This window comes from Oncorhynchus keta, chromosome 1, assembly GCF_023373465.1.
Source record: "Oncorhynchus keta strain PuntledgeMale-10-30-2019 chromosome 1, Oket_V2, whole genome shotgun sequence".
NCBI classification, from domain to species: Eukaryota; Metazoa; Chordata; class Actinopteri; order Salmoniformes; family Salmonidae; genus Oncorhynchus; species Oncorhynchus keta.
Genome location: NC_068421.1, coordinates 29,630,367 through 29,644,404, shown reverse-complemented (window position 1 = coordinate 29,644,404; position 14,038 = coordinate 29,630,367). Strand labels below are relative to the sequence as shown.

Sequence of the window (14,038 nt, the reverse complement as noted above, 5' to 3'; positions counted from 1 at the left end):
GTGTGCCATCATCTTTCACTAATTCAGCTAAAGAATGATAACTGAGATTTTGAAGTATGTAATAAGGTGTTACCTCACAAGTAATCAGTGACCAGACAAGAAATACATTTGCTCATTCAGTCGTTTATTGTCTAATCTTGATTCTAGAGAGATAGATTCATTGCAAAACCGTCAAGTTCATTAGCATAGTTATTGTACTAAACCCTTACATTGCCCTAACCAACTCTGATATGACCAACTGATCTGCCCCCAGAACCATACATTTGCCCAATTCATGTGAGCCTGTCTGCCAACGGCAGTGAATGTGTTTTTTGTCATTTGTCCCATAATTCAAACCCACAGTTAACAAATTAAGAATACATTTAAGAGTAATACATGTGCTTAAATGAAACTATTTTTATTAGTAAAAAAATAATGAAATATTCAAACAACAAATGAACAATTTAGAAATGAAATGATACATGGCCATGAAGACTACAGTTGTAAAGTAGGACAAAGGTAAAACATAGATTAACTGTAGATTATACAGGTTATCAGAAATGACAAAAAATAGCAAACTGTGTATGCTAAATCACACAATATTCAGTGATAAAACAATGGTAAAACAAATGTGATAAAACAAACCTGTAAACTGAATATTATACAGGTTATCAGAAATTACAAAAAATAGCAAACTGTGTATGCTAAATCACACAATATTCAGTGATAAAACAATGGTAAAACAAATGTGATAAAACAAACTATCCATCAGTGAATAACACAAGAATAGTTCTACAGAGGAAGCCTATATGCTGTCACGCATGATGTCCAGTTTAATTCCATAAGGAGTAGCCACTTTCAGTGAAGGAACCCAGAACCATCTGGTTTTAAGGAGATATGGCCCACTTTTGGACGTGCACCTCGCTGTTTACAGTCCCGGTGAAACATATAGCAAATGCCTATAGGTCAGTGGAAGCTGGTGAGGGGAGGACCAGTCATAATAATGGCTGGAACAAGCAAATGGAATGGCATCAAACCATGTGTTTGATGTACTTTGCAAGAGGTTGCAAGATTGAATCCCCGAGCTGACAAGGTACACATCTGTCGTTCTGCCCCTAAACAAGGCAGTTAACCCACTGTCCCTAGGCCGTCATTGAAAATAGGAATTTGTTCTTTAACGGACTTGCCTAGTTAAATAAAGGTAAAATATTTTTTTATACTATTCCACAGATTCTGCTCCAGCCATTACAATGAGCCTGTCCTCCCCAATTAAGGTGCCACCAACCTCCTGTCTTTCCTCGAGATTAAGTTCTTGCCACAAAGTCGACAGACACCACATACGAATTTTGTTGATGTCAAATTTGTCAGAGATTCCATTATCTCTAGATAACGCTAGCTAATATCTGTCTAGTAGCTAGCTATGGCACGTGCTTGCTTGCTCTTTACATTTGTTTCAATCTGGAATATCAACAAGGCAACACTCCATCTTAACTCCTCCTCCACATTTATTGCACTCTTAGAAAAAAAGGTGCTATCTAGAACCTAACAGGGTTCTTCGCCGGTCCCCATAGGATAACCCTTTGAAGAACCATTTTTTGTTCTACATGGCACCCAAAAGGGTTCTGCCTGGAACCAAAAAGGCTTCTACCTGGACCCTAAAAGAGTATGGATTAGTTGAACAGTAAAGAAGAGAACCTCCGACAGTTTCTCTCTCTCTCCTCATGACCAGAATGTGTGGCATCCCGCTCAGGCATGTCTTTTACGTCGGCTTCTTTTGTTTTTGTATTTAACCATTATTTAACTAGGCAAGGCTAAGTGAGCTGCTGCCATGATTAAACAATAAGTGATTAGGTCAGTGAGCTGCTGCCATGGTGTTAAATCTCAGGCGATGGGTCAGTGAGCTGCTGCCATGGTGTTAAACCTCAGGCGATGGGTCAGTGAGCTGCTGCCATGGTGTTAAACCTCAGGCGATGGGTCAGTGAGCTGCTGCCATGGTGTTAAACCTCAGGCGATAGGTCAGTGAGCTGCTGCCATGGTGTTAAACCTCAGGCGATGGGTCAGTGAGCTGCTGCCATGGTGTTAAACCTCAGGCGATGGGTCAGTGAGCTGCTGCCATGGTGTTAAATCTCAGGCGATGGGTCAGTGAGCTGCTGCCATGGTGTTAAATCTCAGGCGATGGGTCAGTGAGCTGCTGCCATGGTGTTAAACCTCAGGCGATGGGTCAGTGAGCTGCTGCCATGGTGTTAAACCTCAGGCGATGGGTCAGTGAGCTGCTGCCATGGTGTTAAATCTCAGGCGATGGGTCAGTGAGCTGCTGCCATGGTGTTAAACCTCAGGCGATGGGTCAGTGAGCTGCTGCCATGGTGTTAAACCTCAGGCGATGGGTCAGTGAGCTGCTGCCATGGTGTTAAACCTCAGGCGATGGGTCAGTGAGCTGCTGCCATGGTGTTAAATCTCAGGCGATGGGTCAGTGAGCTGCTGCCATGGTGTTAAACCTCAGGCGATGGGTCAGTGAGCTGCTGCCATGGTGTTAAACCTCAGGCGATGGGTCAGTGAGCTGCTGCCATGGTGTTAAACCTCAGGCGATGGGTCAGTGAGCTGCTGCCATGGTGTTAAATCTCAGGCGATGGGTCAGTGAGCTGCTGCCATGGTGTTAAACCTCAGGCGATAGGTCAGTGAGCTGCTGCCATGGTGTTAAACCTCAGGCGATGGGTCAGTGAGCTGCTGCCATGGTGTTAAACCTCAGGCGATGGGTCAGTGAGCTGCTGCCATGGTGTTAAACCTCAGGCGATAGGTCAGTGAGCTGCTGCTCTTCTGGGGTTTGTTTTATATCCTCTGTAGTACTGCTATGGTAAAATGGGAGAGTGAAAAATAACATTACATTTAAAGTCTCTCTTAATCTCCATTAGCAGAAAAAAAATACTTCCAAATGTCTTGTAACTCAGACTAATATTTATTGTAAATGCCGTACTTCTTCACATTTTCAAACTTCCAGTCCTTATAGAACTCCCTATTTTTCATCAGGTAAAGAAGAATCCAGTCACAGAACCAGGCCCCCTGCAACAAAATGAGATCCATTAACAAATATAATATAATCTTATATAATAAAATATACAGAATATACTACTCAAAAAAATAAAGGGAACACTTGAACAACACAATGTAACTCTAAGTCAATCACACTTCTGTGATATCAAACTGTCCACTTAGGAAGCAACACTGATTGACAATACATTTCACATGCTGTTGTGCAAATGGAATAGACAACAGGTGGAAATTATGGGCAATTAGCAAGACACCCCCAATAAAGGAGTGGTTCTGCAGGTGGGGACCACAGACCACTTCTCAGTTCCTATGCTTCCTGGCTGATGTTTTGGTCACTATTGAATGCTGGCAGTGCTTTCACTCTAGTGGTAGCATGAAACGGAGTCTACAACCCACACAAGTGGCTCAGGTAGTGCAGCTCATCCAGGATGGAACATCAATGCGAGCTGTGGCAAGAAGGTTTGTGGTGTCTGTCAGTGTAGTGTCCAGAGCATGGAGGCGCTACCAGGAGAGTACACCAGGAGACATGGAGGAGGCCGTAGGAGGGCAACAACCCAGCAGCAGGACCGCTACCTCTGCCTTTGTGCAAGGAGGAGCAGGAGGAGCACTGCCAGAGCCCTGCAAAATGACCTCCAGCAGGCCACAAATGTGCATGTGTCTGCTCAAACGGTCAGAAACAGACTCCATGAGGGTGGTAGAGGGCCCGACGTCCACAGGTGGGGCTTGTGCTTACAGCCCAACACCGTGCAGGACGTTTGGCATTTGCCAGAGAATACCAAGATTGGCAAATTCGCCACTGGTGCCCTGTGCTCTTCACAGATGAAAGCAGGTTCACACTGAGCACGTGACAGACGTGACAGAGTCTGGAGACGCTGTGGAGAACGTTCTGCTGCCTGCAACATCCTCCAGCATGACCGGTTTGGCATTCAGACCAGTCATGGTGTGGGGTGGCATTTCTTTGGGGGACGCACAGCCCTCCATGTGCTCGCCAGAGGTAGCCTGACTGCCATTAGGTACCGAGATGAGATCCTCAGACCCCTTGTGAGACCATATGCTGGTGCGGTTGGCCCTGGGTTCCTCCTGGGTTCCTCCTAATGCAAGACAATGCTAGACCTCATGTGGCTGGAGTGTGTCAGCAGTTCCTGCAAAAGGAAGGAATTGATGCTATGGACTGGCCCGCCCCACCCGTTCCCCAGACCTGAATCCAATTGAGCACATCTGGGACATCATGTCTCGCTCCATCCACCAACGCCACATGCTTTAGTCCAGGTCTGGGAGGAGATCCCTCAGGAGACCATCCGCCACCTCATCAGGAGCATGCCCAGGCATTGTAGGGAGATCATACAGGCACGTGGAGGCCACACACACTATTGAGCCTTCATTTTTACTTGTTTTAAGGACATTACAAAGTTGGATCAGCCGGTAGTGTGGTTTTCTACTTTAATTTTGAGTGTGACTCCAAATCCAGACCTCCATGGGTTGATAAATTTGATTTCCATTGCTAATTTTTGTGTGATTTTGTTGTCAGCACATTCAACTATGTAAAGAAAAAAAGTATTTAATAAGAATATTTCATTCATTCAGATCTAGGATGTGTTATTTTAGTGTTCTCTTTATTTTTGTGAGCAGTGTATATACCTGTATTGCAGAGGAGGCTGGTGGGAGGAGCTATAGGAAGATGGGCTCATTGTAATGAATGGAATAAAAGAAACGGATACCATTCAATTTATTCCATTACAATGAGCCCGTCCTCCTAAAGCTCCTCCCACCAGCCTCCTCGGTTGTACTGATACTCAAGTCCATAAGTATAGCCAATACAAATGTCACCTTTAAAAAAGAATACTTACACCACCAATACAAGCTAGTCCTGAGCCTATATGGATAATGGTGGGTATGATACAGAACTTTCCAGCCTGTAGTAGAAAATAGAAGGAAGTAACAATAAGGGAATCAAAACATCAGGAAACAAAATAGATTTATCCTAAAAAGCCATTAAATAATACATATTTATCATACCTTCCCATGCACCATAATGTTGATGCGTATACCAAACACTTTGAAATGTGTTCGGTAGCTTTCTCCAGACCCAGTTTTAAAATAGCGAGCATGTCTGTTATGAGAGTACCAAAGATGTGGAAGATTAAAGTATGACTTCAAATGAAGTATTATGTGTCAACCTCGTGTGTGTGTGTTACCTGAAGTTGAATCCTGAGGACTCTCTGGACACATTAACGTCAATGTGAGTAAAGTCATACCGTGGCTGGCATTCTGAGGGATCTCTGTCAAGGTCGCACTCCCACCCAATTAGAATTCTAATTAAACCACCCTGGGGGGGGGGGAGAGAGAGAAAAGAAAGAAAGAGATTGTTTAAGTAAAGAAAGACAATCTCATTTCATTTAAAACTCAGCCCCACCCCCATTAAAAATTAAAAAGCAAAGATATATCCTGTACTGCATACATTTACCATACTCACCTTTCTATCTATCACATGAAACAAACCAACATCACCATACCCACTCCTACAACCGTATATCCAAAACATCTTTCCCAGCTATACATACAGCCCCCCCAACACACCATATCTCCTCAAACATCTCTACACATTTGATCATTTTATAGAACTCAAACCCTAAGGCGCGCAGAGACCATCCCATTTAACCATAGTAAAGAGTCTGTTATCCCCCCACTTTTGACCCTGTTCCTCCTTGTTAGCAAACTTTGTAGCTGAACAAACAGAAAATTCAACAAAACACATTTGGCTTTCTCCTTACTTGAATACTTGTATCCCATTATAAACATCCCAATAGTAAAAACCACCCCAACCTCTCACACAGACATTCCAACAGAGACATTAAAGGCATTAACCTGGTGCACACAGAAAACACATGAATTACAGTTTCTTTCATTTGACAGAAAGGACACCCCTGTCCGACTCCCGGTTCAACCCGTGCCAACCAGCTGTTAGTGGCCAGGGCTCCATGTAGAACCCTCCACTGGAGGTCCCCTGACCTCTTTGGTACTGGGGGTTTGTAGAGCCCCCTCCACCTAAAACCCACCATACTCTCCACCCCACATACCCCCTGCCACTCATGTGCCTTCACTCCTGTTAGGTTCCTAACCTTAACGCAGAGGTTGTAGAGGGCTTTACCTCCCACATCCTCAAACTCCTCCAGGCTCCTAATGTTCCTAACCTTAACACAGAGGTTGTAGAGGGCTTTACCTCCCACATCCTCAAACTCCCCCAGGCTCAGAGTGTTAAAATCTCCAGACCCCTTGCCAGTCTCCAGTCTCTGCAGTCACCTGCAGTGGCGGAAACATTGGTGGCCACTCTCCCTTTGGCCGCTCAAACATCCCCCTTACAGGCTCAGACAGTGCCTCCTGGACCTCCTACATGAATCTCTCCAGCAGCCAAAGAGACGTTATTCCAGTTTGTTGTGCCAGGACTTCTGGGGTTTTCCACCCCTCCTCTCCCAGCAGTCTCAGGTCACCCAGCCTTTGTAAACCCCCTGCCATCAGTTGCCTCTGCAGGGTGGCTGACTGAACCGATCTCAAAGGGATGGCTGAGTTGTGGAAGATAGGCTCCGCCCACATCCACAGCCCAGGCTCAACACCCCCTTCTCGTATCGGCCTTAGCAGCTGCCAGGCCCTCAGCATTGCAGAGCAAAAATCTGAGAGACCTGCTATACTCAGCCTCTCCAGCTTCATGAGGAACAGCTGCCGGTCCAACCCTAATCCGCCAGCTCTCCTCAGCAGTGCGCATGCTGGCTCCCTCCAGCCAACATCAGTGTGGTACAGCAGTCTCTGCACCACCTTTAGCCTGAAAGCAGCCATCCTGCTCTCCAGTTCCACCAGGCCCTGTCCTCCTTCGTGAATGGTCGTGTACAACACTGCTGCAACACTGATGGCCCGACCAGAAGAAGTACACCAGCTTGCGTTGCAGGTCTGCGAGCAGACCGGTGAGGGGATTGAGGACAGCTAGTTTATGCTACTGGGAAGATGCCACCAGGTTGTTAATTATCAGCACCCTCCCTCTGACACTTGGGACAGGAGCCACCTCCCCCTGGCCAGTCTTGACACCACTGCCTGTGACAGCCCCTCCCAGTTCTTCATTACTCACTTCTCCGAGCCCAGGTACACCCCCAACACTTTAAGCCCTTCACAACCCCACTGCAAACCCCATGGAAGTAGAGGAGGAGCCCTATCCCCCCTACTGAGCCCCCCTCCCACCTTGACCATACATGACAGCCCCAGCATACAACAGCTTCACACAGATCAAAAACCTTTCCCCAAACATCACATTAAACAGATACTCATGGTCCACTCTATCAAAAGCCTTCTCTTGATCTAAGAGACCAGTCCAAAATTAATAGACAATATGTGCTGGCAAACCCTGCATAGAGCCCCTCCCGTGCCTCACTTTAAAATGCACATTTAGTTGTTGCTCATTGTTGTTCAGATTCCGCTAGCAATAAACCTACCAACCAAATTAGCCTTTTTCATGAACACAACTACAGCTTTGTTCATTCTAGGAGCAGAATGTATACATTCAGCTCCTACCTGTTCACCGACCACGAGCAGAACCTCCTCCACCTTAACTCCATTCTCAGGAACACACCTGAATCCATGCGGTATCGACAGCGTCTCCTCCGCGCAAGGCTGGGAAGCCATCGCGCACACCACACCTGCCAAACTTACTCTGTCCTCTTCCACCCTAACTTTGAAAAAACTGTGGATACCGCTAAAACAAATATTGCATTAACCCTCCACCATAGAAAAAGACAATTGAAAGGAAAGACCAATAAAACAATCAAGAAAGTTAGTTAGGACAGAGCCCTCTACACCAAACATAAAATAAAATAAACTCCCAGCATGCACTGTGAGAGAGAGAGAGGAGTATTGATAGCAAAATGCTATATTATTTACATTATGTATTTTGTGGCTTACTCTTTGATGGTATGGTATCGTACAGAGTGTCCATTTAACTGCTTAAGGTAATTGAAAACATCATCGTCAACATCATCATCAATAACAACAACAAATAAACTTTTAAATTGTGAAAACTGACCTTCAAAGCCATGTCCTGAAAGCTGTGTCCAGTTTGGTTAACAATGTCTCCCAGACGGAATATGGGGCAGTAGGGTTCAAGAGCCTCATCGTAGCGACATTTCTTCAGATGGAATTTATCAGCCGTGTCCTGAACGTTGGCCCTGATAATTGGGTGAAACATTTCAAAGTTTTTATTTATCAAAATGCAGACAGCAAACACTTTCTGAAATATGTAATATTAACAGATTAAAAGACTCCAGCTCCAGATTATACATTTAAAGACAACTCTGGCAGTTTGAAAACCATATGCCTGTCAACTTTTTAGGTGGTGTTAATATAGACAACTTACTTTGAGAAACTGAATTTGGGAAATCGGATGACATTTTTTATGTAGATGGTGAAGTTTTCAGCTTCTCTTAACATATTATTGTGTTTATGTCTATCCCTGAAGGAATAAAAGGGAATGACGATTACTACTGTGGACACATGCTCATGCGTGTGTGTGCATGTATTTGCCTGTGTGTGTGTATGTGGTTGTGTGTGTTCATGCATGTTTGTTTATGAGTTTGTATGGCTATGAAAGTGAAAGTGTGTGAGTGCACTTACTGTGGTTGGCATCTTCTCTCAACGGGGCACCAGCTATATATCTCACATGTACCATTGGATTTCCCATTGTCTCTCAAGCAGCGGCCTGTCCTAACTCCTACAGAAAAGTATATTTCACAGTATGTTTGTGAGCAGACAGTATATGTAATTTCTCGTTTCAATTTGTTTGAATTCAATTTGAGTTTTCAAAGATTCCTACCATGGCCAGCTACCACCAACTCTCCCTCTGCACAGTCTTCATCTCCCTTACAGTGGCCATCTGGCACATTGGGGCTCTGTGGAACAATACCCCACAACTAGTATGGTTTAACAAATACAGACCAAATACGGACCAAATACAGAGTATATTGCCGTTTTAAAAGGGTGGTTAAAGGTGACAACATAAAGAAATGAGAGGGAATTTCCTTACCTCAGCACAGTTGCCCAACTTCTGGTTTGGTGTCTCTATAAAATTGGTAACAATGAAAAAAACTGCTTCCCCCTATAGGAAAAAATAAAGTGGTATTAAACCAGCCTGATATCAACTGATAAGAGTAAGTATGGCACGCATTTGCAGAAAGATGTGCATCACGAGACGTGATACATTGCATTCAATCAGCTTTAATATTGCTGATAGATTGTCACTTCCATCAATGTAATTGTCTGCATCATTTCCAATCCCCCGTATTTTTTTGTAAATATATACAGTACCAGCCAAAAGTTTGGACACACCTGCTCATTCAAGTTTTTTTGGGGGGGTTTGAGATGGTTTGGGATGAGTTGGACCGCAGAGTGAAGGAAAAGCAGCCAACAAGTGCTCAGCATATGTGGGAACTCCTTCAAGACTGTTGGAAAAGCATTCCAGGTGAAGCTGGTTGAGCAAATGCCAAGACTGTGCACAACTGTCATCAAGACAAAAGGTTTTGTAGAACCTCAGATATATTTGGATTTGTTTAACACTTTTTTGGTTACTACATGATTCCATATGTATTATTTCATAGTTTAAACATTGGATTAGCTAACACAACGTGCCATTGGAACACAGGAGTGATGGTTTCTGATAATGGGCCTCTGTACGCCTATGTAAATATCCCATCAAATATCTACTGTTTCCAGCTACAATAGTAATTTACAACATTAACAATGTCTACACTGTATTTCTGATCAATTTGATGTTATTTTAATGGACAAAAAATGCACTTTATTTTCAAAAAGGTAGTATATATATATATATATATATATATACACACAGTGGGGCAAAAAAGTATTTAGTCAGCCACCAATTGTGCAAGTTCTCCCACTTAAAAAGAGATGAGAGAGGCCTGTAATTTTCATCATAGGTACACTTCAACTATGACAGACAAAATGAGAAGAAAAAAATAGAGAAAATCACATTGTAGGATTTTTAATGAATTTATTTGCAAATTATGGTGGAAAATAAGTATTTGGTCAATAACAAAAGTTTATCTCAATACTTTGTTATATACCATTTGTTGGCAATGACAGAGGTCAAAAGTTTTCTGTAGGTCTTCACAAGGTTTTCACACACTGTTGCTGGTATTTTGGCCCATTCCTCCATGCAGATCTCCTCTAGAGCAGTGATGTTTTGGGGCTGTTGCTGGGCAACACGGACTTTCAACTCCCTCCAAAGATTTTCTATGGGGTTGAGATCTGGCGACTGGCCAGGCCACTCCAGGACCTTGAAATGCTTCTTACGAAGCCACTCCTTCGTTGCCCGGGCGGTGTGTTTGGGATCAATGTCATGCTGAAAGACCCAGCCACGTTTCATCTTCAATGCCCTTGCTGATGGAAGGAGGTTTTCACTCAAAATCTCACGATACATGGCCCCATTCATTCTTTCCTTTACACGGATCAGTCGTCCTGGTCCCTTTGCCGAAAAACAGCCCCAGAGCATGATGTTTCCACCCCCATGCTTCACAGTAGGTATGGTGTTCTTCGGATGCAACTCAGCATTCTTTGTCCTCCAAACACGACGAGTTGAGTTTTTACCAAAAAGTTATATTTTGGTTTCATCTGACCATATGACATTCTCCCAATCTTCTTCTGGATCATCCAAATGCTCTCTAGCAAACTTCAGACGGGCCTGGACATGTACTGGCTTAAGCAGGGGGACACGTCTGGCACTACAGGATTTGAGTCCCTGGCGGCGTAGTGTGTTACTGATGGTAGGCTTTTTTACTTTGGTCCCAGCTTTCTGCAGGTCATTCACTAGGTCCCCCCGTGTGGTTCTGGGATTTTTGCTCACTGTTCTTGTGATCATTTTGACCCCACGGGGTGGGATCTTGCGTGGAGCCCCAGATCGAGGGAGATTATCAGTGGTCTTGTATGTCTTCCATTTCCTAATAATTGCTCCCACAGTTGATTTCTTCAAACCAAGCTGCTTACCTATTGCAGATTCAGTCTTCCCAGCCTGGTACAGGTCTACAATTTTGTTTCTGGTGTCCTTTGACAGCTATTTGGTCTTGGCCATAGTGGAGTTTGGAGTGTGACTGTTTGTTGTGGACAGGTGTCTTCTATACTGATAACAAGTTCAAACAGGTGCCATTAATACAGGTAACGAGTGGAGGACAGAGGAGCCTCTTAAAGACGAAGTTACAGGTCTGTGAGAGCCAGAAATCTTGCTTGTTTGTAGTACTTATTTTCCACCATAATTTGCAAATAAATTAATAAAAAAATCCTACAATGTGATTTTTTGGATTTTTTTTTCTCATTTTGTCTTTTATAGTTGAAGTGTACCTATGATGAAAATTACAGGACTCTCATCTTTTTAAGTGGGAGAACTTGCACAATTGGTGGCTGACTAAATACTTTTTTTGCCCCACTGTATGTAGATATTCCATTAAAAAAGATACTGTTTCCAGCTACAATAGTCATTTACAACATTAGCCATGTCTACACTGTATTTCTGATCAATTCGATTTTATTTTAAAGGCACATTTTTTAGCTTTTCTTTCAAAAACAAGGACATTTCTAAGTGACCCCAAACTTTTGAATGGTAGTGTAAATGTTTTCCTTGATTATTTTCCCCTAACCCTGCCACCCCTCCCCTCCCCTAATTGGAGTAAACTGATGGACAATGACACTTAGGCTTCTACTTCCAGCTTATACAGTACATACTATATACATTTACCTCGACCAATATATTTTTCAAAAGCATCCCAGACTGACGCTTATCAATAAACCAGTTAAACAAGGCTGTCCTTTATCTCCTTCTTGTTCTACACAGTGGCTCCAGTTACACATTTTCTGGAAGCCTCATCACGATAGCTAAAAATCTGAAGCTTCATATCTTCATCAAGACGATCTAAATGCATATTCCCATGAAACTGACTGGACATTTTACTATGCATGACTGACAGTGAGAAATGTGAAGGGAGGGTTACCACAACAAATGTGTGTGTAAAGGCACAGAAACACATTCTACATATGTGAAACCAATTTTTTGCTCTGACGATGAAGCTTCTGGGGCGAGGGACAGGGACGCAACAGGACGTTAATTTCAGAACCGCAGCCTCAGCCTTTATTATATTTAAGCAATAAGGCCAGAGGAGTTGTGGTATACGGCCAATATACCACGGCTAAGGGCTATTCTTACGCGCAACGCAAAGAGGACTGCCTGGATCCAGCCACTAGCCGTGCTATATTGCCCATATAACACAAACCACTGAGGTGCATTATTGCTATTATATTGGCCATATACCAAACCCCCTCTGAGGTGCCTTATTGCAATCATACACTGGTTGCCAATGTAAATAGAACAGTAAAAATGATATACCTACCCATGGTATACGTTCTGATACACCAATCAACATTCCGTTAAAAATTATATTTATTCTAGCAGTCAAGCACAGTGGATGAGATAGATCTTATTTCTAACATTAACATGAAATGTATTAAAGGTTAGTGGTTAGTCTGACCTGGGGTGGAATGACATAGTCCACAGGTCCCCACACCATCCGTCCAAACTCTGATGTGTTGGTGACCGCCACTCCCTTCAGTTTGGTCATCACAGTACTCTGGATAGATTCCTCTTTGGTCTGGTAGGACTTCTTGCTCAGGAATACATACCTGTGTAGACCAGGAGGACAATATACTGTAGCTAGCTCAATGGGGATAATCTGCTTAAAACTTGGAACAAGTGGAGGTTACTGTCTGATAGGGGTTTAAAATATTGGTTGCAATATAGTTTTACATGTTACGTTTCTGTGAACTACAAATAGATGGACTAGATTGTATTTTATTAATAACATTTCATATGCCTTTAGACTGTTATAAGGGCCTATATCTTGAAAATGTGTAAAGGTATTTATTGAGAACCTTACCCAACAAGGTATCCAATGATGGATAATTGTATAACTCTGTACAAACTGCCGACTCTCTTGCTTCCTACAATTATGAATTTTCCTGTCTTGTAGTCAAGATAGGAAAGCACATTCAAAAGAACTTTGCTTTTCCAGCTATTGGAAGCCATCCCACGGCGATGATACTATAAATCTGAAGACAACAGTCGGTTGGTTATATAGCCACTGCAACTGTTGAACCCACAGAAGCCATCACAGTCCAGTACTTGACCAGGGCAAATAAGCTACTTTGGCAAACGTTATGTTGATTTCAGCGTAATTTCAGTGTGCTAGTGTAACACTCATTATATTCTATATATACACATTTAAACTCGCATAAAAAATATGATTAAATGAGATCATAGTTTAGTTTCTTACCCTGGTCTACGAGATTATTGAAATCTTGAATCAAGTTCAAATCTTGTCTCTACCCATCATCTTTTATTCGAACAACAATGTAATGATGACATTGTTTCCCTAGGTCATATTTCAATTCAGCCAATGAGTTTCAAGGGGCATGGATTTGAAATCTTCTGAAGAGACAGTTTGTGCATATATTAACAACAAAAAGCATTGAGTTGACAACCAGTTGTCCAATAGGGGGAGGGATTAACAGCACACTGTAGAGCAGAGTGATTTACAAGAAATGTGTGGCAGGCTTAGAATAAATCACATGATATAGATGTGCATCTGCAGGTCACAGGTGTAAGTTGATGCAACATTTCCCCACATCCTATGATGTTCTGTACAAAACAACAGTACACAATAGAATGTGAACGATTTCTGCTTTTGCATGAGACCCACGTTTTGAAAGGCAGGGATGCTTTTGTTACTGGTTTTACTGGTGATGACATGGAGGAGAAACACGAGTCAATAACAGAACAGTAGGCCGATGTGTGGGTTTCAATCTGAGGCGAAGATGTTAAAGCTGTCAACAGTTTGCAAAATGTAAAAAGTTTGAAGTATGTAACTTCACCACAAGGTCACAGGTCTAGGTTATTATTTCCATTATGAATATAGTG

At 43.0% G+C, this 14,038-nt stretch overlaps 1 protein-coding gene across 50 annotated transcripts; it reads right to left on the bottom strand.

Moving 5' to 3' along the window:
* Positions 1–103: 103 nt before the first annotated feature.
* On the bottom strand, positions 104–13,982 carry LOC118366813 (P2X purinoceptor 5-like). 50 transcript variants are annotated; one of them, XM_052520820.1, is made up of 17 exons: positions 13,395–13,982; positions 12,999–13,170; positions 12,594–12,744; positions 9,086–9,157; positions 8,876–8,972; positions 8,677–8,773; positions 8,420–8,515; positions 8,090–8,231; positions 5,220–5,350; positions 5,041–5,134; positions 4,872–4,937; positions 2,951–3,036; positions 2,557–2,825; positions 2,393–2,474; positions 2,188–2,269; positions 2,024–2,105; positions 104–1,982 (listed from the first exon to the last, which is right to left on the bottom strand). In XM_052520820.1, exons 2-13 carry the CDS (start codon positions 13,145–13,147, stop codon positions 2,756–2,758), a joined length of 1,251 nt encoding a protein of 416 aa, XP_052376780.1. In that variant the 5' UTR covers positions 13,148–13,170; positions 13,395–13,982; the 3' UTR covers positions 104–1,982; positions 2,024–2,105; positions 2,188–2,269; positions 2,393–2,474; positions 2,557–2,755. The 50 variants fall into 50 exon arrangements, with proteins under 50 accessions (XP_052376780.1, XP_052376760.1, XP_052376714.1 ...); XM_052520800.1 differs by lacking the exon at positions 2,393–2,474 and adding an exon at positions 2,475–2,556 and having other exon boundaries at positions 2,188–2,392; positions 2,639–2,825; XM_052520754.1 differs by having other exon boundaries at positions 2,188–2,515; positions 2,557–2,638; positions 2,680–2,825.
* Between the last annotated feature and the right edge of the window lie 56 nt (positions 13,983–14,038).

Coding starts and splice junctions, on each gene's coding strand:
- LOC118366813 (XM_052520730.1), bottom strand. CDS start 13,147: ATGGCTTCCAATAGCTGGAAAAGCAAAGTTCTTTTGAATGTGCTTTCC. Junction 8,774..8,875: donor GTTGGTGGTAGCTGGCCATG/GTAGGAATCTTT, acceptor ACTTTTCTGTAG/GAGTTAGGACAGGCCGCTGC. Junction 4,938..5,040: donor ACATTATGGTGCATGGGAAG/GTATGATAAATA, acceptor TTTCTACTACAG/GCTGGAAAGTTCTGTATCAT.